The sequence below is a fragment of the Hemibagrus wyckioides genome, linkage group LG15, assembly GCF_019097595.1.
Source record: "Hemibagrus wyckioides isolate EC202008001 linkage group LG15, SWU_Hwy_1.0, whole genome shotgun sequence".
Taxonomy (NCBI): Eukaryota; Metazoa; Chordata; class Actinopteri; order Siluriformes; family Bagridae; genus Hemibagrus; species Hemibagrus wyckioides.
In genome coordinates this window covers 12,285,938-12,312,572 of record NC_080724.1, presented here as the reverse complement: position 1 = coordinate 12,312,572, position 26,635 = coordinate 12,285,938, and the positions used below count along the sequence as shown (strand labels likewise).

Below are 26,635 nucleotides of genomic sequence, written 5' to 3'. Positions count from 1 at the left end.
TTTTTATTCTTTTTCTCTTATCTGTTCATAATATTCAAACCATGACCTCTTTGTTGAGAAAGTCACTCCTATTTTCTTTTTGAAATATCAGGTTCTGTTTGGACACCACTTTCTTTTATATATATATATATATATATATATATATATATATATATATATATATATATATATATATATATATATATATCAAACATTTCTTAGGCCTTATAAGGTATAGAGCAGACAGATAAAATAGAAAAAATGTAAAAAAGCGGAACAAAAAATGGAAAACGGAGCACATGTCAGAAGACATGTCACAAAGTTTCAAAATAACATCTTGTGGGCTTGTGCTGCCTACTGTAGAAATATCATTGCATTTATCAAAGAATTTTCATCACCCTTCTTCAGAAAATACACTATATTGCCAAAAGTATTCGCTCACCTGCCTTGACTCGCATATGAACTTAAGTGACATCCCATTCCTAATCCACAGGGTTCAATATGACGTCAGTCCACCCTTTGCAGCTATAACAGCTTCAACTCTTCTGGGAAGGCTGTCCACAAGGTTTAGGAGTGTGTTTATGGGAATTTTTGACCATTCTTCCAGAAGCGCATTTGTGAGGTCACACACTGATGTTGGACGAGAAGGCCTGGCTCTCAGTCTCCACTCTAATTCATCCCAAAGGTGTTCTGTCGGGTTGAGGTCAGGACTCTGTGCAGGCCAGTCAAGTTCATCCATACCAGACTCTGTCATCCATGTCTTTATGGACCTTGCTTTGTGCACTGGTGCACAGTCATGTTGGAAGTGGAAGGGGCCAGCTCCAAACTGTTCCCACAAAGTTGGGAGCATGGAATTGTCCAAAATGTCTTGGTATGCTGAAGCATTCAGAGTTCCTTTCACTGGAACTAAGGGGCCCAGCCCAGCTCCTGAAAAACAACCCCACACCATAAACCCCCCTCCACCAAACTTTACACTTGGCACAATGCAGTCAGACAAGTACCGTTCTCCTGGCAACCGCCAAACCCAGACTCGTCCATCAGATTGCCAGATGGAGAAGCGTGATTGGTCACTCCAGAGAACGCGTCTCCACTGCTCTAGAGTCCAGTGGCGGCGTGCTTTACACCACTGCATCCGACGCTTTGCATTGCACTTGGTGATGTATGGCTTGGATGCAGCTGCTCGGCCATGAAAACCCATTCCATGAAGCTCTCTGCGCACTGTTCTTGAGCTAATCTGAAGGCCACATGAAGTTTGGAGGTCTGTTGCGATTGACTCTGCAGAAAGTTGGCGACCTCTTCGCACTATGCGCCTCAGCATCCGCTGACCCCGCTCCGTCAGTTTACGTGGCCTACCACTTCGTGGCTGAGTTGCTGTCGTTCCCAAACACTTCCACGTTCTTATAATACAGCTGACAGTTGACTGTGGAATATTTAGGAGCGAGGAAATTTCACGACTGGATTTGTTGCACAGGTGGCATCCTATCACAGTTCCACGCTGGAATTCACTGAGCTCCTGAGAGCGACCCATTCTTTCACAAATGTTTGTAAAAACAGTCTGCATGCCTAGGTGCTTGATTTTATACACCTGTGGCCATGGAAGTGATTGGAACACCTGATTCTGATTATTTGGATGGGTGAGCGAATACTTTTGGCAATATAGTGTAGATGAGTTAATGGGCTAAAAACTAAACAACCCCAGAAAGCATAAAAACAGAAAAATAAAAGTTTGGTGAATGCACTAAATACTTACATTCCAATATTTAAAAAACTGTGGGTCATCCTCATGCAAGTATATTGCAAGAGCACGAAGCACTACAGTGTGCTTTATGTTAACATCACTTACATCCTTCAAAGACAAGCAGAAGTTAGCGATAAACAAGCAAAGTTATTTTGAGTTTATACAATTTATTCCTGTCTTTTATTGTGGGGGTTAATTGTGAACGTTAAAGACTCTAACCCTGTCCTAGCTGTCCTTGTCAGAACTTGATCCAGCCATCCATACATCCATTATCAATTCCCCGCTTTATTTCCTAATTAGGGTCACGGGGACCTGCTGGAGTCTATCCCAGCACATTGGGTGAAAGGCAGGGGTACACCCTGGACAGGTCACCAGTCCATCGCTGGGCCACATATAGACAGACAACCACACACACTCACACTCACTCCTATGGACAATTTAGAATTACCAATCAACCTAATGTACTCTTTTTTGGGCTGTGGGAGGAAACCGGAGTACCCGAAGTAAACCCACAAAAACATGGGTAGAACATGCAAACGCCACACAGAAAGGCCCCGGGAACCTGGGATTTAAACCCAGGACCTTCTTGCTGTGAGGCAACAGTGCTAACCACTAAGCCACCATGCTGTCCTGTCAGAACTTGAGTTGAAAATAAAAAAAAGTTTATCTTTAACTTACCTGAAGATCATAACTCCTCAGGACGTCACGCAGTACCTCAGAGATCTTGCCGGTACGTGACGCCTTTTGTCGGTACAAGGCAAAGAGCCATGGTGTGTGCCTGTCCAGTTCGGCATAGAACTGGTTTCGAAGATTAACATTTGTGATGTGATGGAACTCTGCACAAATCTACAAAATCAAACACACAAATGTCTAAATGAAAAAAGGGGGTGGTTATCATGGGAAGCTTTATAGAGAGACTCTGTAGGCCAATTCACATTGATCCAACAAACTTCAACAAACGTTAACACCAACAAATGCCAAGAGGGGTTTCACAATGACCCAACAAACTTGTCAACTCAACCCATAAACTATTTCCTGACATGCCATGTCAGAAACATGAACAATTTGCATCTTCAGAAATAAGGAAGATAAATTATTGTGTAACTGGTCTCTTAACTGTCTGGTGTCGTAACTGTCTGCCTCAGGAACAGAAGTTGTCTTCATCAAAACAATGAATAGGATCCTCAACATTAAGGTCAGCAATGCTTGTGACTGGGGAACTGTCATGTTCTGTTTATGCAATATCATCACAAAAATCTAAACTTCCTGCATGCATTCTACTTTTGTGAGCATTAAATGAAGAATACACATTTGTGCAGTAGCTACAGTTCTTAAATGGGCAGGTTACACATTCATGTTTTTTTAAGTGACTTCTTAAATGACAGAACATGGTCAATTCTGAGAAGGGCTCTTTAAAATCACACAAGAGACAGGTAAAAACTGCACATCTGGCTTTTGCTCCAAAATACAAAATCAGCAGAATGATTACTTTTAAATGACTGTTCATACACATTAATGCTTAGATTATATGAAGATTAGAAATGAAGCTTAAAATAAAATCTCACAGATGAAAATTTGCATTGAATTCATTAATACACCATTTATTTCAAGTGTTATGTAACTCACCAATAAAGTTGATTTAATCAAATGATAATGAGGACTCTATGTCTGCACATGAAAACAGACAAAAAAGCATTTCAGTTTTATAGCTGAAATAGCAAAGGCTTCAAAATCAAACAAAGAGGACACAGCCAATGCTCCCCAGCTAACTAATGGTCCATTGGAGCTTCAACTAAATCTCCAAATCTGAATGTTTCTAGTATTTTGTATAATAGCTCTGAAAACAAGTTTTTTGAATTCACTCATTTGCTAACTGGAACGATACAAAAAATATTCAACATTTAATGCAGGTTTATTTGTGAAGCTTCTAAAAATAGTCCAAAGTAAATGAAAAGAATACATACCAAATTCACACTTTAGGTTTTTTTTCTTTGGAGGAGGCTCTCCATCCACTTCAGCCTTCAAGACAGGAAATTTTGTAAAGGTTAATACAAGTTTGCCAATTTCACTACCTTCACTAGTTTTCACAACTTAATTTCAAATATCTTGCTAACTTTGTGTTATTAGACTTAACTTAATCGTGGATAAAAGTTATAGCTAGCCACAAGTTTATAAAGAGTTGCATGTAAGGATAAAATCGCATTTAATAGTTAAGGGGGCATAACAAAAAAGCGAGAAGCGTAGCGAACGTCGATCATTAGACTTAAAAATTATCATTGTGATAGCAGTGTCTACTCAGAAATGGTGAGCCAGGCAAAAATAAAACTAAGTTAGTTGTTCAGAGAACCCAATAGTTTTAAGTTCCATCAACTATGTAACCGATTTTAATTATGGTGTCCTCAGTTTTTATAGGTTAGTAGTATTGCTCGGGTTTAGTATGTATACATTTTATTTATAGGAAAGTGTGAATGTATTTATTTAACTACACACACACACACACACAGACATTTACTAATAAACAGAGAAGTGGTCACTGTGGCACACTTATCTGGACAGAGTTTCACACAATCTTGACAAATCAAGAGAATGAAAATGAAAAAAAAAAAACATGAAAAACTTGCTTTAAATAAACACCAAGGAATTACTGACTACCTGATTTACTAAAAGGTGTTAAGTTGAAGCTGACAGGGTTAAAATGTGAGTGAGATCTGAGATCCGTTTTATGGAAACGCATGAAGGGGTGTAGATGGAGTGGGGAGGGATTTTCTACATTTGGGTAATGTGCTTTAATTTCGTTTCCTGGAAATGGATGGGGCTTAACTTTCTCTGAAAGTGAACTCCAACCTAAAAATATTGCACCGTATTTATACTTGTTCATTGTTGTTTGCTCACATATCCCTTTTCTATTACTATAAGCCTGAGTACAGATTTTTCTGTGACAGAAAATAGATTAAATGGGACATGTGTTTACAATCTATATACAGTATAAAACTCATACTACTCTAACTTATAGTGGCAACTGCTCAATTTAATCTTCAAAAATAAAAGTTGCTTCTTTGTTTATTGGAATTTACTTTATTAGAAACAGTGGATAGGCCCCTGACTCAGAAGAGATTTAATTCTTGTTAGAAACTTTCCTTTTATAATCTGCTCCATGTTGGTGTGGTTGCATCATATGTCATGACTTCAGATTCGTCAGTTGCATGTTTATGCTGAACATTTCTCATTTTACCATATTTCAGAGAATCAGATCATGAGGTAAATTTACTGCTGCACACATTCTGCTTTCTTGGCAGAAAACAGTCCGTCAGACAGAGTTAACAGTTAAATGAATATGGTCCAAAGAATTCTAAAAGGAGTGTGGTTTTTGAACTGGATTTTGCATTGGCTTTTGCAGAAATTTAAGTTGATTTAATGCTGAGCATAATGGATGTATTTTTTGTGTTGGATTTAAGCCCATATGCTTTTATTATATGATGTGTAAAAAAAGAAAGATTTGCTATTTTTACATTTTTCTAAGAATAATCATTGATGCCTAGTAAACTTTCTTACAATACAGAATGCTTAGTTAAATGTAACTTCCTCACTTTTCTTGAGAAAATCTAACTTTTAAAAATACTTTAATAAATATGATATAAATAAAAATATATTTCAGAAGTGGATTGGGGACAGGCAGAGAGTCTTTTTGGAATTATCAACTTTCTGTAGATTTCCTGTCCCCTCTCCAACATTTCCTCTGTGCCTTACTTATCAATGGCAAGTTATTTCTGCTTGCAGAACTGCTGCTTACTTTTTCATATATATTCAAGAAGGATTCAAGAAGCTTTTATTGTCATTTCAACCACATACAGCTGGCGCAGTACATAGTGAAATGAAACAACGTTTCTCCAGGACCTGGTGCTACATAAACATACAACTACTAGTACAATACAAAACAACAAACAACACCACAGAGCTAGGACAGAAGTTTGTCTTAGCCACGTAAAGTGCACAGTGTGCAGCTAGGTGCAAACAGAGCATAGACAAGACAGTGCAAAAAAGACAATAAATACAATAAAGACAACACAAAAGAACACAGGACACTTAGCGCTGAAAGGAAATAAAAGAACGTGTACTGGAATGTAAGTGAAATAAAATAGATAAAGTGAAATGATGTAGAAAAAAAGTATTGTGCAAAAATATTGTGCAAAAATACACAGCAGCAGTTGAGGTAGTGCAAATAGAATAAACATAAGTATAACTATAGCAGCGGATGACAGGTAGAGGTAGTGCAGTAAGTAATGAACAATATAAATTATGTGTGTGTGTGTGTGTGTGCGTCCACACAGTCAAGAGAGAGTGTGTGTATCTGTGTGTGAGAGAGACAGAGAGTTAGTATACAGTTCAGTCCTGAGTGAGAGTGTGTGTGTGTGAGAGAGTGTAGAACAGTTCAGTCCTGAGTGAGAGTGTGTGTGTGTGTGAGAGAGTGTAGAACAGTTCAGTCCTGAGTGAGAGTGTGTGTGAGAGTGTAGAACAGTTCAGTCCTGAGTGAGAGTGTGTGTGTGTGTGTGAGAGAGTGTAGAACAGTTCAGTCCTGAGTGAGAGTGTGTGTGAGAGTGTAGAACAGTTCAGTCCCGGGTGTTGAGGAGCCTAATGGCTTGAGGAAAGAAACTGTTACACAGTCTGGTTGTGAGGGCCCGAATGCTCCGGTACCTCTTTCCAGATGGCAGGAGGGTGAAGAGTGTGTGTGAGGGGTGTGTGGGGTCAGCCACAATGCTGATGGCTTTGCGGATGCAGCGTGCGGTGTAAATGTCTGTGATAGAGGGGAGAGAGACTCCGATGATCTTCTCAGCTGTCCTCACTATCCGCTGAAGGGTCTTGCGATCTGAGACAGTGCAGTTCCCAAACCAGGCAGTGATGCAGCTGCTCAGGACGCTCTCGATGGTCCCTCTGTAGAACACAGACAGGATGGGGGGAGGGAGATGGGCTTTACTCAGCCTCCTCAGGAAGTAGAGGCGCTGCTGGGCTTTCTTGGTGATGGAGCTGGTGTTGAGTGACCAGGTGAAGTTCTCCGCCAGATGGACACCAAGGAATTTGATGCTCTTGACGATCTCCACAGAGAAGCCATCGATGGACAGCGGAGAATGGTCACACTGTGCTCTCCTGAAGTCAACAACCATCTCTTTAGTCTTGTCGACGTTCAGGGAGAGGTTGTTGGCTCTGCACCAGGCTGTTAGATGTTGCACCTCCTCTCTGTATGCTGACTCATCATTCTTGCTGATGAGACCCACCACGGTCGTGTCATCAGCGAACTTGACGATGTGGTTGGAGCTGTGCATTACTGCACAGTCGTGAGTCAGCAGAGTGAACAGCAATGGACTGAGCACACAGCCCTGAGGTGCTCCAGTGCTCAGTGTGGTGGTGCTGGAGATACTGCTCCCGATCCGGACTGACTGAGGTCTCCCAGTCAGGAAATCCAGGATCCAGTTGCAGAGAGAGGTGTTCAGGCCCAGGAGACTCAGCTTCTTAATCAGCTGCTGAGGGATGATTGTGTTGAATGCTGAACTGAAATCTATGAACAGCATTCGAATGTAGGAGTCTTTGCAGTCCAGGTGTTAATATATATATATTAAAGCTAACAAGCTATCTAAAAGTGTTTAGAATGGCTTATAAATTTATTTCTTTTTTTAGAAGTAAGATCTGGCACATATACACACATAAGGCTGCATGTTTCTTTATTACATAAATTTAATGAACATGAACATCAAGAGGCAATTTTTATTTTCTCACAATAAGGTAATTAGAAATAGTAATAAATACAAGCAATAAAATGTATGCTTTGGTGGACAGGTTGATATTTTGAAAATAAAAATGATTAACCTAGAGACCTGAGTACAGTTTATTCCATTTCAAACTCATTCCATTTATATAAGAGAGAGGGATAGGGTGTATATTTCATCAAAACCGAGTTTGACAGTTCTGACAGCCAATCAGAATCGTCCATGTCACATTGTCACGCCCCTTTCAACCAATCAGAATCGTTCATTTTACATTGTCCCGCCCCTTTTCAACCAATCCGAAAAACGTATCCGCCACATTATCCCGCCTCCTTCTCAACCAATCAGAAAAACGTATCCGCCACATTATCCCGCCTCCTTCTCAACCAATCAGAAAAACCAATCCGTCACAATATCCCGCCCCACTTTCATCCGATGAGGTTGTTTGATGGGGTGGGGTACATATTCCCTTAGTCATCAGAATCTTAATCACACACACACACACGTGCACAAACCGTCAGTACATGACACACACACACACACGTGCACAAACCGTCAGTACATGACACACACACACATACACACGTACACAAACCCCCCTGTACGTGACACACCTACGCACATAAACATATGAACAAGAATGTTTCTTAAACATAGATAAAACATAGATAAAAAACATAGATAAAACATAGACGTTATAAGTTTATCTCCTGAACGTTACGTATTCCATAGCCACCCCACAATCACCCACACACATACAACCCCTTAACCCTTACCTTGACACACACACACACACACACGTGCACAAACCCAATGTTTATAAAAATAAAGTTTAATTTGTTTTAGTCTATTCATTATTTGAAATTATTATTTAAAAATGTTTTATAAAAATAAGTTTAATTTGTTTTTAGTCTATTCATTATTTGAAATTATTATTTTAAAATGTTTTATAAAAATAAGTTTAATTTGTTTTTAGTCTATTCATTATTTGAAATTATTATTTTAAAATGTTTTATAAAAATAAAGTTTAATTTGTTTTTAGTCTATTGATTATTTGAATTTATCATTTTTTTAAAATGTTTATAAAAATAAAGTTTAATTTGTTTTTAGTCTATTGATTATTTGAGATTATCATTTTTTTTAAATGTTTATAAAAATAAAGTTTAATTTGTTTTTAGTCTATTGATTATTTGAGATTATTATTTAAAAAATGTTTTATAAATCGTTAGGTCTCCCTGAACATGACACACACACACACACACATGCACAAACCGTCAGTACGTGACACACCTACGTACATAAGCACGTGTTTTCTACTGATATGACATATTGAATAAGTTTATGTCCAGAATATTCCCTTAGTCAGCGTTGGGTCCCCCAAGTGGATTCACAACTTAGAGGATCTGACAGAGGGTACAGAACTTCTACGCTTTCCAATCTATCATTTTAGAGATCACGGACCTTTCTGCAGGTGAGAACTTATCACATTTTCACTAACTTGAATCATTTCATTTACGTGTATTAGATTGAATGTCATTAATAATATTAGAATAATGTAATTAGAAAGAATATCTAGTTCTATTTACTTATAGATGGAAACAGATATATAAAGTTTAATTTGATACATTTAATTACAGAACAAGGTCGGGCTATACATATCTGGCAGTAGTGTCTAGGAAATTGAGATCAATCAGCAATAGGTATTTTCATTATGTCTCACAGAACACTGATTTAAGATGAAATGTATAACTCGGGATACTAATAGAAACTTTTTCCTATGATGTCTTAGATAACAGCGAAGTGATTATTTCAGATGGCAAGTGTTTTAAAACATCAACGCAATTTACATGTCACAACAATTTGGGGGCAGCCTGCCGCTTTAGTACATCTGTGACCTAAGCCAATTCCTTGAATTACGGGTAAGTCATTACATAAAATGTGAATATTCTAAAGAATGTAGCCATCCCGTTCAAGGATTGTAAAAGCTTACCCTATACTTTTATTATTTGCTGATTATGATTATTTTCGACAGGGGAGAAAATAACGTCGATCAAACGGCTACATATCCTGAGGAGTGTTTCATCACACTGAATGGATTCTTTCGACTAAGAGACGAAAAATTTGGAAGCTTTGAACGTCTGTTTATTACACTTGACAACACTTCAGGTATTGAACATCTTCAATCATTATATACTCTTGATTGTCTGAATAGCTGTGATGCTGTGAATATAGAGTTGATAAAAAGATTTCACATTAGACATGGTGCAGAAGCGGGTGAATCTCACACAGTCTTCAGGGGCTAAGAAAATACGTGGTGAAAATAATCTACCGTCTTGTGATTTCGGTTTTGATGAAACTTTTTCTAGTAGTTTGTCACATCACAACTCATGCACAACTCTGAACCCCTATTTAACAGACGCGATTGACCGGTTAAACGAGAGTTTAGGACCATCACAGCAGCTTGTTAGACAGACCCCTATTACAGATTATAGTGACACCATTACACCCGAGACACAACAATGCGACATAATCAGTGAACTTAACCAGACTCTGTTAGCATTACAGAATAGTCTAAATGAACAAGGTTACTCTACACAGTCGAATCCCTCATTAATAGATGCTGTTAACCAGTTGAATGCTAGTCTAAGAAGTCCTGAGCCGGTTAATACCCAATTAGAGCATTCCAATCATAATTCAGATCATAATGTATCAATTACACCACATACTCAACACGACATATTCAGTGAACTTAACCAGAGTCTGCTAGCATTACAGAATAGTCTAAATGAACAAGGTTACTCTACCCCCTTGAATCCTGAGTTATTAGATGCGGTTAATCAATTAAATGATAGTTTGGCTTTAGCCACAGATCAAAACATCAACGAGGTCCCTACTTCAGAAATCGAATATAATCATACACCGTTATCTCCACATGATCTGTTTCATGATCTTAACCAAAGCCTCGTTATGTTAAATGAGGGTTTTGTAAACTTTTTCGATACCGTTGCTTCACAAAACATTCAAACCGTAAATGAACACAGGACTGAAACAGTAAATGATCAGTCTCCTAATGTAGAAGACGTGCAAACAGCTGATACTGAGAACATAAACCCCCAAAGCTGTATTGACGTGCAAATATTTGGCGGTGTTAACATACAACCCCCTAGTGTTGAAAGCATGCAATTAGATAATGACGAGAACATAGCCCCTCCTAACGTAGAAAACATGCGAACAGATAACGTCGAGAACATAGCCCCTCCTAACGTGGAAAACGTGCAAGCTGGTAACGTCGAGAACATACCCCCTCCTAACGTAGAAAACGTGCAAGCTGGTAACGGGATTGATCCTAATATTAGAATAATTAATCGCGACCGATTCAATAATACTGAAATTAGGAGAAGAGTAAATTTTTCATCGATCGCAGCTGTAGACAGCCTTGCGGATTTTTATAATTATGTTTTAGAAATCTTAAACAGTTTGAAAGAAGTGGCTAATGAAATGATTTCACCAAAGGACATAGTAACAGTTGGAATTAGAGGTGATACGATCGACGTTACTTCACGTATTCATCTAGTTAATGGGTCCGTTGATTTACAGTCTTTTCGGACCATGCTTGAAAATTCTATTCAAAGTAAACGTGAAATTTTTTCAGAAGACACACTCGAAATAGTAATCCAAATAGTTCGACCACCTCGTGGTGGTTCATATAAAAGGAAGATTAGTACATTATTCACTTCGGAAGCTATACAGAAGAAGATGAGACATCTGTATACATTTCATAATAAAGACAACGTGTTTTACACTGTGTGTTACACAACTTTTGAACCCTCAAAATAATGACCTTCAAACTGAAAAAATCGCTAGACAAATCCTCTGTGATGTAGGATTAACTGAAAACACAGCTGTCACATTTGCAGATGTATCTAAATTTGAGAAGCATCTGAAGTGTAAAATCGTAATCATACACCGTTCTGACAACAAAGCTGGCTACTCTTTCTTTCAAACCAGCAGAACAACTAACAAAAAACAATTTACTTGTTCTTGCATGACAATCATTATTACGGTGTTAAAAGCATTACAGGACTTTTGGGGCGTAGTTATGTCTGTCGTTTCTGTCATTCAGGGTATGAGAATGCCAGAGCTCACAAGTGTGAGTTTAGCTGTAACATTTGTCGTGATGTAGAATGCTACAATCATAGACAGAGTATAATTAAATGTCCTGATTGTTCGAGGTTGTGTAATTCAAAACGTTGTTTAGACATACATAAAGTAAAACGCCGGTCAGAAAGAGGTGTATACTCTCTGTGTGAAACAGGGTTCTATTGCAGCATGTGTAATGTCGTAGAGTATCGGAACCCCTTTAACCGGAGAGATCATGTGTGCTTAGAGAGAGGTTGTGATCTCTGTGGTGAAAAAGTGGATTCAGAAATATCGCATTTCTGTTATATACAGCCGTTAAGGAAAGAAAAGCCGAATATGAAATACATCTTTTATGATTTCGAGACTACACAGGAAACCGGAACTCATACTGCTAATTTAATATGTTGCATGAATTGTCGTGGTATGTCGTGGGCGTTTGAAGGGGAGGGGTGTGTTGCAGCATTTTTTAAGGCTTTCCGTCGTAAAAAGTATAGAGGGTACACATTTATAGCGCATAACGCTAGAGGGTTCGATTCATACATTTTGTTGAATCATTTAGTGAAAGAAGGAATCGCCCCTGATATCATTGCACAAGGTGGAAAAATTCTGTGTTTTTCTGATACAGATTTTCGACAGAGATACATCGATAGTCTGTCTTTCTTACCCATGAAGCTAAGTAATCTTCCTAAAGCCATGGGGTTCTCAGAAAAAAAGAAAGGTTATTTTCCGCAGTTCTTATAGGTGGAGAAACGGTAACTTTCTTGACAAACAGGGCTGCGTTGATAATTTTTAGAGTGAAACTTCCGTTGCCTTCCTTCATCAAACAAAATTCGTCTTTACTACGAACCATTTTAATTCTTAAATCCACACCGTTCAACAACAGTTTATCTTGAAAAAATATATCCGAGTGAATGTGTCCGATCAGATCAAACGTGTTGCTTTCAACGGTGAATCGAACCCTTCGCTTAAGACCCTCATTTCGCCCCTCGGGGTCAGTGGTGTCCATATGTCCAGCGGTGTCCTTATAGAATAATCCTGTGCAAAATTGTGATTCCAACGTTTCTTTACCATAATTGAGCAGACATTCAAATGCAGCGCGGTAAGCATAAGTACTGCTTGATTGTGAAATAAGTCGGTCCCCAAGCATGACGTCGACTTGTGAAAACATGGAAGCTATGGGGTAATTTACAACCCCCACCTTAGCATCGTCGTCTATGTTGGTCCCATCAGCGTTGGTGATTTTACAAGTGAGGTGTAGGAACGTGTTATTCAAATCGAGGTAATCTTCACCGTTTCCGGCCACGAAGAACTCCAAGGGCCCATTGTCCGTCAGAGCAGAAAGCGGTGGTATTTCGACGTAAGTGTACTTTTCAATACTAGTCTGTGTATAAGGTAATGTGAAAATATCCAGCTCGGACTTTGTACACTCTGTGGATAGACTGTGTAAGAAAGCCATGGTGTTAGAAAATGTTCAGCTGCTTTCTTTTGCGGGAGATGGGGGGATGCTTCTTGTCTCTCTGCTTGGTCTTTTTCACACTGATTTTGATGTTAGTTACTCTACGTCTTTTATTCGGAACCGTGTGTCGTTGCCCTGGGGGTCTTTTAGATTTTTTACGTGAAAGCATCGCGAGACCTGACCCCTCCTGATTCTGAGTTTGCGTCTTGTTCATAATGTTGGTCACTACATCGCTTACAATACCCTTGGCTGCTGCTTTTAAATGAGGTTTTGCTATAGATACCCCCCTCTTGAGGAACGGAATAGCCATCCTAAAAAGCCCTTTAAACAGACCTCCTAGACCCGCCCCATACATGACAGGGGCACCTTGAAAACCAGGGAGTCCATTTCCTGCCTGATTGACGTAGTAATTCACATATCCATGCGGGTCAGCATAACCCCTATCTAACATTTTCACAGACGGAATGAGTGTCTAGCAGGTCTGAAGTGTAGTTTAACTATGAACTTTCCATAACTAAACGGTATATGCTTGTTCTGATCCGATTTGACTTCGATCACGATATCTGTAATGTGGTTCCCCCACATTACACAAACGGTGGTTTCCCCCGTTATTTGTACGCATTCTAGTAATGGGGCAAAGCTGTCACCGACTCTTTGATACTCTATGACATCACTATACACATACATGGTGTAAAAACCAGCACGAATATCAACAGGATTGGGTGCTTCCGGAGCTTCGAACGTTAACACACCATCTGGGGGTAGACCCAGCATATAGGCCAGGTTTCCGTTAGCGCTGAATGTGTACGATAATCGGCATACCATACGTAATTTATTTTTTATAGGGTTATAGGATAACACCATGTCGATATTATGGTTTCTCATCGTTTGGTTGATTTCACTAACCAGGTTTTCAATACTTTCGTAATACGCTTTAGTGATGTGACAGACGTAGTATTTTATTTTCTTTGATCCGTTCATCAGAACCACATGAAATTGACATTCTTTCTGGGTTACTGAGTGCCAACTATGGACATATTGAACCTCCACGAGATCAATTGGTTTGGCTAGTTTAGTAGTGTAGTGTGAGATCTTATTATCAGGGTAAATGTCTGTAGACGCGTTGCTCGGAGGAGTCACAAAGAATCTGCACTCATCCATGACTTAATGAATATAGTTAGAAGTTGTGTTCGCATCGTGATCTTTAAATTCTATCGTGTGATGTTCACTACTGCTTCAGCCGGAATCCAGGAATTGAATTTCTGGGGCCAATTAAGCCATTTCACCAGACATACCTTTTTCCGGTTTAGAGTCTTTTTTGACAGGATTTTCTCAATTTTGAACGTCTTGTCTTTTCCAATAATAATCTTTTGTATCTCAGGCTCATAAAATGTCCCATCAATTTTTTCCCCGTCACAATCTTGCAGTTTATATACCGGGGGATCTCTCGGTATCCGTTCAGAAACTGTAAAATATTCATCCGTAAAATTTTGTTCATATCCTTTTTCAAACTGTCCTTTTGATCTGGAAATTCTAACTACGTCACCTATTTTATATTTGAATTTTATTTTCTCTATTTTCTTCATTTTCGATGAGCATAACCCGTAAAGAGTTTTAAATACCGTGAAAGAATTGGTTTCGTTGACCTCGGCCGGTTTCATTCTGATGCTGGAATGATAATTGTGGTTGTAACCATGAACCAGATCTTGTACAACGTCTGTGTATTTCCTCGTGTTAAAAGTGGTAAAATATCTCCACATTCTGGTCTTTAGTGTTCTGTTAAACCTCTCACACACCGCTGCTTTTTGCCCTGTACCCGTGGCGAAATGAATAATGTCGTGTTTTTTCATTAAATTCTGAAACTTCTTGTTAAAAAACTCCTTCCCTTGATCAGTTTGTAGTTTCTTAGGGGTTCTACATTCCTTTAGAATGGACTCAAAAGCTTTAGTTACTTCATCAGCGGTCTTGTTTCGTAACACACGCACCCAAGCATATTTGGATAAAATATCTATACACGTTATCAAAAATTTCACATTGTCATTAATGTCTGACAGGTTACTCATATCTACTAAATCAGCTTGCCATTGTTCATCGATGTGTTTCACGAAAACAGTATTTCTTTTAAACTTTGTAGACACCGGTTTATGAAGAGTGTAAGCATCCTGCTCGGCTAACCAATTTTTCATCTCTACATCATTAACTCTTTTACCCGTTTTCTCAACGACAGCCCTTTGCAAACTCTCAACACCACCATATGATCCGGGGTCGGATGGCGTATAATATATGTTTTTCAATAGACGTTTACTCATTTTGAAGTGTCAGAACAATAATGATCAAACAAGATTATAGATTATTGTTTTTATTTAAAAAGACACATCACGTGGTTATAGTTACGTAAACATTTCAAATAATCAGATGATTAAAAACAAATTAAACTTTATTTTATAAAACATTTTTAAAATAATAATTTCAAATAACCAGTAGACTAAAAACAAAATAAACATTTTTAAATAATAATATCAAATAATCAATAGACTAAAACAAATTAAACTTTATTTTATAAAACATTTTTAAAATAATAATTTCAAATAACCAGTAGACTAAAAACAAAATAAACATTTTTAAATAATAATTTCAAATATTCAATAGACTAAAAACAAAATAAACATTTTTTAAAATAATAATAATTTCAAATATCCTATAGACTAAAAACAAAATAATCAAAGATGGGGTTAGTGAAAATAACCAGGATGTTGTTCATCGATTTCAAATGGTGATGATCTCAGTCTTTAGATCTTTTCCTCGGAGTCAGAACCGACGTGGCACGCTTTGAGGTTTCCCAGGTATGAGGGGGGGTCTTGGGGTTCCAGAGACGAGTGAAAGGTCCAGTAATCCACAACATCTTCATACACCTGTTCGCTGCAGAGTTCCTTTGTTTTCTCTTTAGCCTCACTCAGAACCGATTTGATGGAGGGTTCATCTTTCCAGTCGCATATGGTAGCTTCTGCGATACCTTGAATTTTTTCTAAGGATGGAGTTTTTTTGACACCGCACATTTTCAGTCCTTTAGCCACAGCGTATTTCAACCAAGGTTTAAACAGTTTTTTCATCAATCTGTGGGAGTTCATATGCAGGTAGTATTGTTCAGGATCGAAAAGGCATGAGTGTTGGAGTTGGCTCGGGTGATCGATCGCGCAACCATTACAGTTGTCTTTGAGATCTTGGTCGATGATCCTGTCCAGCAGTTCATCCACCACAGCGCGGATGATAGCCAGAACAGTGGTAGAAATACACCCGTCAGCTTCGTCGTTCGTAGACAGATAGGTTAGAATTCTTTACTGAATCTACATTGAAATAAAAACCGACTGTGCAGTCTTCTGATAATGTCCAGTATTGAACCTTTTCACATTCTATGATGTCTGAAAATCTACCAATAGTAGATTTCTGTTTTTTAGGTGCACCAGGACAAGTAGCCATAGTTGCGCTCAATGAATCTACGATATTCTGTATGTGGAAACAAAGTATTTCAAGGGGGAGAAAATGGGTGTGTCATGTACTGACGGTTTGTGCACGTGTGTGTGTGTGTGTGTGTGTGTGTGTGTGATTAAGATTCTGATGACTAAAGGAATATTCTGGACATAAACTTATTCAATATGTCATATCAGTAGAAAACACATGCTTATGTACGTAGGTGTGTCACGTACTGACGGTTTGTGCACGTGTATGTGTGTGTGTGTGTGTGTGTGTGTGTGTGTCATGTTCAGGGAGACCCAACGATTTATAAAACATTTTTTAAATAATAATTTCAAATAATCAATAGACTAAAAACAAATTAACCTTATTTTATAAAACATTTTAAAATAATTATTTCAAATAATCAATAGACTAAAAACAAATTAAACTTTATTTTTATAAAACATTTTAAAATAATAATTTCAAATAATGAATAGACTAAAAACAAATTAAACTTATTTTTATAAAACATTTTTAAATAATAATTTCAAATAATCAATAGACTAAAAACAAATTAAACTTTATTTTTATAATCATTTTTAAAAAATAATAATTTCAAATAATCAATAGACTAAAACAAATTAAACTTTATTTTTATAAACATTGGGTTTGTGCACGCGCGTGTGTGTGTGTGTCAAGGTAAGGGTTAAGGGGTTGTAGGTGTGTGGGTGATTGTGGGGTGACTATGGAATACGTAACGTTCAGGAGATAAACTTATAACGTCTATGTTTTATCAGTAGAAACATTCTTGTTCATATGTTTATGTGCGTAGGTGTGTCACGTACAGGGGGGTTTGTGTACGTGTGTATGTGTGTGTGTGTCATGTACTGACGGTTTGTGCACGTGTGTGTGTGTGTGTCATGTACTGACGGTTTGTGCACGTGTGTGTGTGTGTGATTAAGATTCTGATGACTAAGGGAATATGTACCCCACCCCATCAAACAACCTCATCGGATGAAAGTGGGGCGGGATATTGTGACAGATACATTTTTCTGATTGGTTGAGAAGGAGGCGGGATAATGTGGCGGATACGTTTTTCGGATTGGTTGAAAAGGGGCGGGACAATGTGACATGAGCGATTCTGATTGGTTGAAAGGGGCGGGACAATGTGGCATGGACGATTCTGATTGGCTGTCAGACCTGTCAAACTCGGTTTTGATGAAATATACACCCTATCCCTCTCTCTTATATGGCTTGTGCTGCTTAAATTTGAAACTAAAAACAATTTAAACTAAACTGATATTTCTATTTCAAGCTCTATTTCTATTTCATGTAAATAACTCTGAGGGTTCAGTAGAAGAGGATGGATGAGAGCAGAGGGACGGTCATAAATTCAGTGTGAAGCTCTCAGCACCGTTACACAGATTTCCCTCACAACACTGAACCTTTGCTACGCCGAATCCTGGAATGCTCGATGATGTGGACTCAACACAGAAGCTCTTGGAGACACAACCTTTCAAGGACACTGTGCTGCTCCCTTGTTGAACTGAGAGAGAAAGGGGGGGGTGTTAAGAAAGTGTAGTTAAATAGTTAATATTTAATTATAGTTAATAGTTAATTATTTTCTCCTCAAAAGTATAGCTGAAAGCCTCTTGTACCAAAAGTGGAGCATTCAAATTCAGTTGTGCACACATATACAGCCTATTGTTTTCCCTTTTTCCTTAAAAAAACTTATTATCACTTGTTTTAAAAAGATATATAATTTACATAAGAAAGCATGTCGGTTTTAGGGTCATAAAGGATCTGAAATAAATGTCTATGCTTGTTACAGGAGGTTATAAATCCAAACATGATCATATTCACCTGAAGCAGAGACGCAGCGATCTTCACTCCCTTCACAGCTCACTTTTTCTGAGCAGCCATTAGCACCACAGGTGTAACATATTCTCCCGTTGGGAGCCTGCTTGGGAGGAGCTTAAGAGAGGAAATTAATCAAAATGTTCTACACACCAACAAGAATTACTGCTATATTACATAAACTGAGCATTTGAGGAAAATTTATAATCTCTATAATCTACTGTAATTAAATAGAGTCCTCGTGTTCAAACACACATACAACACACCTATTAAGATACAGCATTTAATGAGTGAGCAACTTTCAGGAGTGCTGTGTTTTACCTGACAGGGTTGCACTGTTACAAAGATCAGTGCTGCAGCATTTGGTATTGCTGGACACTTTTACTGTTCCCAGGTTCGTGCTGCCGCTTACACACATATCTGCAGTACCGCAAGTCTTCATACTGACATCTAACAACTTTGTGTCACCTACAGGACAATCCACATAGCAGCTTGATTAGAAAATCTTAACAAATTATAGTGATTTCATTTACAAACTGTATTATGTGTTATAAGTTGAATGAAACACTTCAGAGTATGCTGTTATAGGAAAATAATTGATGTTTTATTGATTACACACAACATAGAAATGATTTGTATGGAAAATACACACACACACACACACACCCACAGACACTTACTCGTGTACGTAGAAATGGTTGAAGTGAGACACTGATCTGAACAGGTTGTCTGTTCATTGGTACATGTTGCACTTAATGATGGTAGACACTGATAACAATTCAGTGACAGTGCTGGAAAAAAAGGAAATTAGAATAAAAATAAAATGGCAAAATGAACAAAGATAATGAAAAAAAAAATGAAAACTAAAAATTAATTTTATTTAGTTAATCCGTTCCTCTATTGTGAGCTTCATTACCTTTGGAGAAAAGCATGCAGATGAGCAGCAGACTGACTTGAGTCTTCATGGTCGGTGTTTTTCAGAAGTTGAGGTCTCAAGTTTAAGCAGATGAGGTTAAAATGTGCGTAAAGTCAGAGACAAAGCCTGGTTTTTTATAGTGAAGTGAAGTGGGGTGTGTGGGCGGAGGGAGGGTTTTATTCTGCATTTATGCCCTTTATGGTAAGTTTCATTTCTGTGGACATGCAGGTGTTTAACTTTGCGTTTCCTTACAGAACTGTTGGGCAGTGTTGCACGTGTTCGTTTAAGATGCAGCCACACATTTCCAAAACCAAATGTCTTCAGTCTGTCTGCATTTAGAATCTGTTGTCTTTTTTCTGTCAATATGTCAAAGAAAACAATCATAAGGATAAAAAAAACCCCAGAGATTCTTAAAACAATAAGTACAGTCAAATCAAATCTTTGGTTCATTATTTCAATCCCTGTCTGAAGAAAAACCTCATCACAACAACTAGATGAAAAACGCCTCTGTATTTGTATCAACGTCAAAAATGAATACTACGTACTTTTCATCAAACTGCGTTTTGACAGTTGTCGGTGAAAGATCGTCCAATCAGAATGCGCCACGCCTCCTTTTTATCCAATCAGAACGCATCGTGTTAGGAAGTCCCGCCCCCTTTCGACCAATGAGATTCTTCTTTTTTTCCGGATGTCCCGCCCCGATTCCCCCCTCCCTAATTTTTGAGGGTCCGTTCACGCGCATCAGAGTCCTGTTCACGCACTTCAACCCCCCTTTCTCTCTGACCCCTGCGGCCAGGGGTCCATGCAAATGTGTGACTGAAAGTTTTCGGACAGCGCGCGAGGTCGGGTTTCAGGCAGCGAGGGTCGTGCCTTTCCTCTCTTAAACTTGTCTTTCGCCGCGTATGGTGTGATTTTGAATCTTTTATTAATAACCTTTATTTATTTATTTTTGAAACATAAACGGTTATATGCAAAATAAAATATATTTTAAATCAAGCATCACATTTTATTCTGTTTCCCAGTGCGTTCCTCATATTCTGAAAATATATTTTATGAAAATATCCTCATACTCTCTTTTGTGACCTGAAAATTATATTTTAATTGAAGTACCAGGATTCATTCTGATTCTCGCGATCAGTATAATGGTTCATGGTAAGAAAACTTGTTCAAATTATAAGGTATTTCTTTTCTCTTAAAAACATTGTTTAAATAAACACTTTATGTATTCTCAGCTTTAAAAGGTCAAGCTGAAATTCACCAGGTGCCTAAGTATCAGGGTAAGCTTTTTCTATTAATTTCTCTTTTATTTTAACTCTTCTGTGCTTTTTTTAAATATGTTTTTAAATATGTACCAGGGTCTACTGAAAGCCAAGATCAGTTGATTAGCCAGTTGGAATCAGGTGTAGCTTGTGCTTGGTTCTATTGAAAACCTGCACCCACACCGGCCCTTTCTGGATAAGATTGGACACCCCTGGTCTAAACCGTTGGCAACAAAAGTGAGTACACCACTATGTGTAAATGTCCAAATTGGGCCCAATTAGCCATTTACCCTCCCCAGTGTCATGTGACTCATTAGTGTTACAAGGTCTCAGGTGTGAATGGGGAGCAGGTGTGTTAAATTTCGTGTTATCGCTCACACACTCTCTCATACTGGTCACTGGAAGTTCAACATGGCACCTCATGGCAAAGAACTCTCTGAGGATCTGAAAAAAAGAATTATTGCTCTACATAAAGATGGCCTAGGCTATAAGAAGTTTGCCAAGACCCTGAAACTGAGCTGCAGCATGGTGGGCAAGACCATACAGTGGTTTCACAGGACAGGTTCTACTCAGAACAGGCCTCACCATGGTCCACCAAAGAAGCTGAGTGCACGTGCTCAGCATCATATCCGGAGGTTGTCTTTGGGAAATAGACGTATGAGTGCTGCCAGCATTGCTGCAGAGGTTGAAGGGGTGGGGGGTCAGCCTGTCAGTGCTCAGACCATACGCTGCACACTGTATCAAACTGGTCTGCATGGCTGTCGTCCCAGAAGGAAGCCTCTACTAAAGATGAAGCACAAGAAAGCCCGCATACAGTTTGCTGAAGACAAGCAGACTAAGGACATAACGACCCCAAACACACCTCCAAGACGACCACTGCCTTGCTAAAGAAGCTGAGGGTAAAGGTGATGGACTGTCCAAGCATGTCTCCAGACCTAAACCCTATTGAGCATCTGTGGGGCATCCTCAAATGGAAGGTGGGGGAGCACAAGGTCTCTAACATCCACCAGCTCTGTGATGTCATCATGGAGGACTGGAAGAGCACTCCAGTGGCAACCTGTGGAGCTCTGGTGAACTCCATGCCCAAGAGGGTTAAGGCAGTGCTGGAAAATAATGGTGGCCACACAAAACATTGACACTTCGGGCCCAATTTGGACATTTCCACTTAGGAGTGTAGTCACTTTTGTTTAGACATTAATGGCTGTGTGTTGAGTTCTTTTGAGGGGTCAGCAAATTTACACTGTTATACAGGCTGTACACTTTACTTTACTTTACATTGTAGCAGAGTGTCATTTCTTTCTGGATGCATGCACAGTGTGTGGGAATGGACACTTTGCAGCTTCAAACAGCCAGAAAAAAAATATGGAAATACTGCTTGTGTGTTTAAGAAGACTATTGTGTAATAACAATAAAAAACGGTGTGTAATCGTGATAAGAAATGACTTGTTTATTTAAAGAAGAGAGGAGTTAAACAAATGAAGAAAATAAACAAATGAATAAAAATCAATGAAGACATTTTTTGGGATAAGAAGAGGTGTACCTTGTGGAGGTGTCCAAGTAGATTATTTTAGTACTAGATTTGGGTCACATGACCTAGAAGCTATTGAAGAAATAGTAGGGTTTTTTTTAAATAAAAATTAAGATAAAAATAAAAGAAGAGATTTTTTGGGATACAAAGAGGTGTACCTTGTGGAGGTGTCCAACTAGATTATTTTGGTACTAGTTTAGGGTCACAGGGTAACATGACTGTTACGTGCCACGACACGTATTTCGGTTATTATGATGGCTTTGTTTACAGCGTAACCTATTGGGAGGAACGTGATGCAGTTGGCCGCATGCCATATACCTGCCGCTGACGGGAGGAGCCGAGTCGCGCTATCGCCACCCCGGAAGATTAACTGGAAGAAGAGTCAGGCTATAAAAGCGAAACACTGACACCGCATTGGGCGCGTTTTGTTTCTGCTTGTGTGTGCAATCGCGTGGTTTGTTTGTCTATCTAAGTACTTGGTGTATTGAGGTGTATGTACAGCTGTGTGTGTTTGTGTAGTGTTGTGCTGACGGGGCTCGGACAGGTAAGAAAGAGCGCGCTCATACACTGTGCAACACGTAGGACGTCACACTGTCTAGACACCTTAGGAAAGGGGCGGGTGCCACCCCCTGTATTTAAGTTTGTAAGGGAAGCGCAGTATAGGCAGGTTTTTGGTTTCACTTTTGTTTGTAGTCCAGGATGTATTAAAAATAAAGCAGCGTTAGGGAAGTATCTTTTTTTTTTCAGCACCGCCGTTGTCCAGCCCCGTGTTTGGCTTGTTTGTGAAATTTGTAAACATTGTAAATACGTATGTTTTCTGTTGTACAGCACAGTAAACTAATTAAGCACTACAGGTTGTGTCGCGAAAGCTTGTTTTTTTTTTCATTCAGCCAGTTTACACTGTGTGTCATTGTTTAGACCCGGTTGGACTCTTTCACCCACTGTCAGCTTGATAAACCGCCGGTTGCTGACCCTGAGTCTCCCCTAGGCCTACTTCGGGGTCGTAACAATGACCTAGAAGCTATTGAAGAAATAGCAGTTTTTTTTTAATTAAAATAAAAATAAAAGAAGAGATTTTTTGGGATACAAAGAGGTGTACCTTGTGGAGGTGTCCAAATAGATTATTTTAGTACTAGTTTTGGGTCACAGGCTCACATGACCTAGAAGCTATTGAAGAAAAAGTAGTTTTTTTTAATAAAAATTAAAATTTAAAAAAAGAAGAGATTTTTTGGGATACAACGAGGTGTATCTTGTGGAGGTGTCCAAGTAGATTATTTTACTACTAAATTTGGGTCACAGGGTCACATGACCTAGAAGCTATTGAAGAAAAAGTAGTTTTTTTTAATAAAAATTAAAATTTAAAAAAAGAAGAGATTTTTTGGGATACAACGAGGTGTATCTTGTGGAGGTGTCCAAGTAGATTATTTTACTACTAGATTTGGGTCACAGGGTCACATGACCTAGAAGCTATTGAAGAAATAGTAGTTTTTTTAAAAATTAAAATAAAAACAAAAGAAGAGATTTTTTGGGATACAAAGAGGTGTACCGTGTGGAGGTGTCCAATTACTAGTTTGGGGTCACAGGGTCACATGACCTAGAAGCTATTGAAGGAATAGTTATTTTTTTTCAGTCGTACGGAAATTTGTCGACGGTCCCTAAACTTCCGCTACCGAATGTCTGTCTAATGTCTGAATATCAAGCTAACTTCACTGCGGTGCGATGCCGGAGAGAGCGTGGACATCCCGCTAGACCTCTGTTTAAATGCAGGTTTCCTCAGCGACGGGTTAACGGTATGTTGTTTATGTATATATTTAGATTACATTTCTTCTTTATATACGTGTAAGATTTTTAATAGGGATTTTTTTTTCAGGCAACGTCTCTAACCAGGAAGTGAGACCTGAACAGTTCTGACGGCCGCCTCTCTGCCAGCGCCGTGACGGAGGATTCTTGCGCCTCGCTGGAATAATGAGCGATTTGATTTGCGACCTAATTCGCGACTACACCGCCACGTTTTCTAACGTGTGTGAAAAGGTTTTGAGTGAAATGTTTTGAATGTATGTTCGCGTCGGTATATATTTTTTGACATTGTGAATGCCGGGTTATAGATAGGGGGTATAATAAAAGTGTGCAAGAAAAACAAAAAATCATTTAACCCTGAGTTGTGACATTTTATTTAGCCCCCTCGTTAAAAGGATACAAAATAAGCAAAAAAAACCTATAAACACTATAAAATATATAAACGCTATAAAACATAAAATAAATACATATATCATTAAAAAAATAAAAAATGGATGAGACATTAGAGAAGGCCTTCGCCGAATTAAGGTTAAGCGTAGAAGAGCTAAGGCTTATCCTGCCCTCCTTTCGCATAGACGTACGGCAGGAGGTATACGATAATGCCGCTGTGATTCAACAAGATCCTCTACAGGCGATAGAAAATGCAATCCTCGGTTTAAATAGATCTGATAATCCGTTCCTGGAAATCGAAGCTGCTATTTGTTCTATAAACACAGAAGCGGGAGAGAGAGAGACGTATGGTGAGGAGGGGGTAGAAGGAGGTGCAGCAGATGAGGGGGAGGAAGAAGGACTGGAAGGAGAGGTCGTGGACGATGGGAGAGAAATGGGAGAAGGAGGGGGTGGGGAAAAGGTGTAGGTAGGAGGAGGATGCGCTATGGCCGAAGACGAACGTAGAGCCGATGAAAGAGAAATCATTGTCACGACGCACGAGAATTTTAACGCCATAAAAAATGAGACGCTACGTATCGCTACGTTTTATTAAAACATGATCGGCCTCATTCGAGAATTGGTCGACGATGCGAGAGTTGTAGCCGATCGGGGGGGGCCTGGTGCAAATGACCGTAGAGGGGGAAAATGTAAGGGTTCACGCGTCGGTAGTTGCCGATGACACGGGTGAAAACATTCTACCCATTTTTGAAGATATGCTCGATCGATTTGTACAGTTGCGCATGGGGGTTGTGGCAAGCGAACGAGTGGAGCTGATTGTTCAGGTGGTGCAGAACCCTAAAGGTGGTGGGAAACGTAAGCTGCAGAAAACTTTAGACGGCGAAATCATACGTAAGAAAAGAGAGATCAGCTCTGCTTTGCCATCCCTCTAGCTCACGCGTATAACGAGGGATTCACAGATGGGCAGTGCGAGAGATATGCTAGAGAGTGGCAGCGAGCCATCGGTTTGGACGAGCAGATGCCCATCACCTTCAGTGACGTGCGAAAATTTGAAGAGTTTTTAGAACGTAAAATCGTAGTGTTTTACAGAAAGTCTAGCACCCTCTCGCATTTTGAAATGGATTTCCCCAACCATTCCCGATCTTTGTTTTTGTTTTTACAGGATAACCATTATTATGGGATAAAAAACCTCAAAGCCTTTATAGGTACATTTTTGTTACAAGGGTTTTGTTTGTTAACGCTGACGCGTTGTGTGGGGCCCGGGGAAACGATGCTATACGTAGACGTCACCTCTCTGTATCCTTACGTTAACAACGCCTGCCCTTACCCTTTAGATCATCCTACGATCATATACAAAGATTTCGGAGACCCCAGAAACTACTTTGGTCTTATCAGAGCCACGGTCTACCCACCTCGCGGTCTCTTTTTCCCTGTTTCACCGTACAAAAGCAAGAACGGTAAATTAATCTTTCCTCTGTGTCGCACATGCGCAGAATTCTGCATGCAGAGTGACCCTTGCTTGCATGACGATGATGCCAGAGCATTGACGGGTGTGTGGGTCACTGTAGAATTTAACAAAGCCTTGGAGATGGGTTACAGAGTAGCTAAAATCATCGAGGTATGGCACTTCGATAAAACCAGCGACCCTGTGTTCACGGGGTACGTACACGCATTTTTAAAAGGAAAGCAGGAAGCCTCTGGTTACCTGCCCGACGCTAAGGATTGGGACAGCAGGGAGAGGTACATCAGAGAGTATCTGGAACGTCAGGGGATCCGTTTAGACCCCGAAAAGATAGAGGCGAATCCCATCAAGAGACAGGTGCCTTAACTCTGTCTCAATAGCTTTTGGGGAAGTTTGCTCAGAGAGACGATCTGCTCCGCACCGATATAGTCTCCGATATAGTTATAAAGTTTTTCAGCTATCTGTTTTCTGGTAAATATGTGGTCGAGTATTTTGATATTCTGGACGACCGGAGAGCGTTGATCAGGTGGAGATTCGGCGACCGTTGCGTTCAGACTCCAGGTAAAAGGAGTAATGTCTTCATAGCAGCGTTCACAACAGCACACCCGCGTCTACCTGGAAAGGTTGAGGGAGAGGGTTCTCTACACCAACACAGGCAGTTTGATTTATGTGGTGAAGGAGGGGGAGACTCATTTAGAATTGGGTGACTGATGAATTGGATGGAGATAGCATACAAGAGTTTGTGGCCGCGGGGCCCAAGAGCTACACCTATCAGACGAATAATTAAAAAAAAGTGGTGATGCGCGTCAAAGGCATCACGCAGACCCTAGAATCTTGCGAGAGGGCCAACTTTGACAGCGTCAAAGATCTGGTGAAGGATTACCTAAGGATCTCCGGGGAGGGAGGG

General features: G+C 39.4%; 2 protein-coding genes and 1 long non-coding RNA gene across 10 annotated transcripts; 1 reads left to right on the top strand and 2 right to left on the bottom strand.

The window, feature by feature from the left end:
• Positions 1–1,206: 1,206 nt before the first annotated feature.
• Positions 1,207–12,413, bottom strand: LOC131365609 (uncharacterized). Its single transcript, XR_009206716.1, has 4 exons — positions 12,278–12,413; positions 3,682–3,736; positions 3,344–3,385; positions 1,207–2,563 (listed from the first exon to the last, which is right to left on the bottom strand). It is a non-coding gene; the product is annotated as an uncharacterized LOC131365609 (long non-coding RNA).
• LOC131365604 (uncharacterized) lies at positions 8,803–24,674 on the top strand. 8 transcript variants are annotated; one of them, XR_009206710.1, is made up of 7 exons: positions 8,803–8,944; positions 9,111–9,173; positions 9,263–9,392; positions 9,506–9,639; positions 20,528–20,572; positions 20,651–23,872; positions 23,953–24,663. XR_009206710.1 is itself a non-coding variant. In XM_058409287.1 (3 exons), exon 1 carries the CDS (start codon positions 9,733–9,735, stop codon positions 11,308–11,310), a length of 1,578 nt encoding a protein of 525 aa, XP_058265270.1. In that variant the 5' UTR covers positions 9,646–9,732; the 3' UTR covers positions 11,311–12,970; positions 20,528–20,572; positions 20,651–21,011. The 8 variants fall into 8 exon arrangements, 1 of the variants encoding a protein (XP_058265270.1); XR_009206709.1 differs by having other exon boundaries at positions 22,353–23,872; positions 23,953–24,653; XR_009206713.1 differs by lacking the exon at positions 9,111–9,173 and having other exon boundaries at positions 22,353–23,872; positions 23,953–24,658.
• LOC131365608 (lymphocyte antigen 6D-like) lies at positions 17,908–19,404 on the bottom strand. Its single transcript, XM_058409292.1, has 5 exons — positions 19,296–19,404; positions 19,060–19,170; positions 18,701–18,847; positions 18,386–18,496; positions 17,908–18,068 (listed from the first exon to the last, which is right to left on the bottom strand). The coding sequence occupies exons 1-5, from the start codon at positions 19,342–19,344 to the stop codon at positions 17,908–17,910; spliced, it is 579 nt and encodes a 192-aa protein (XP_058265275.1). The 5' UTR covers positions 19,345–19,404.
• Positions 24,675–26,635: the final 1,961 nt, after the last annotated feature.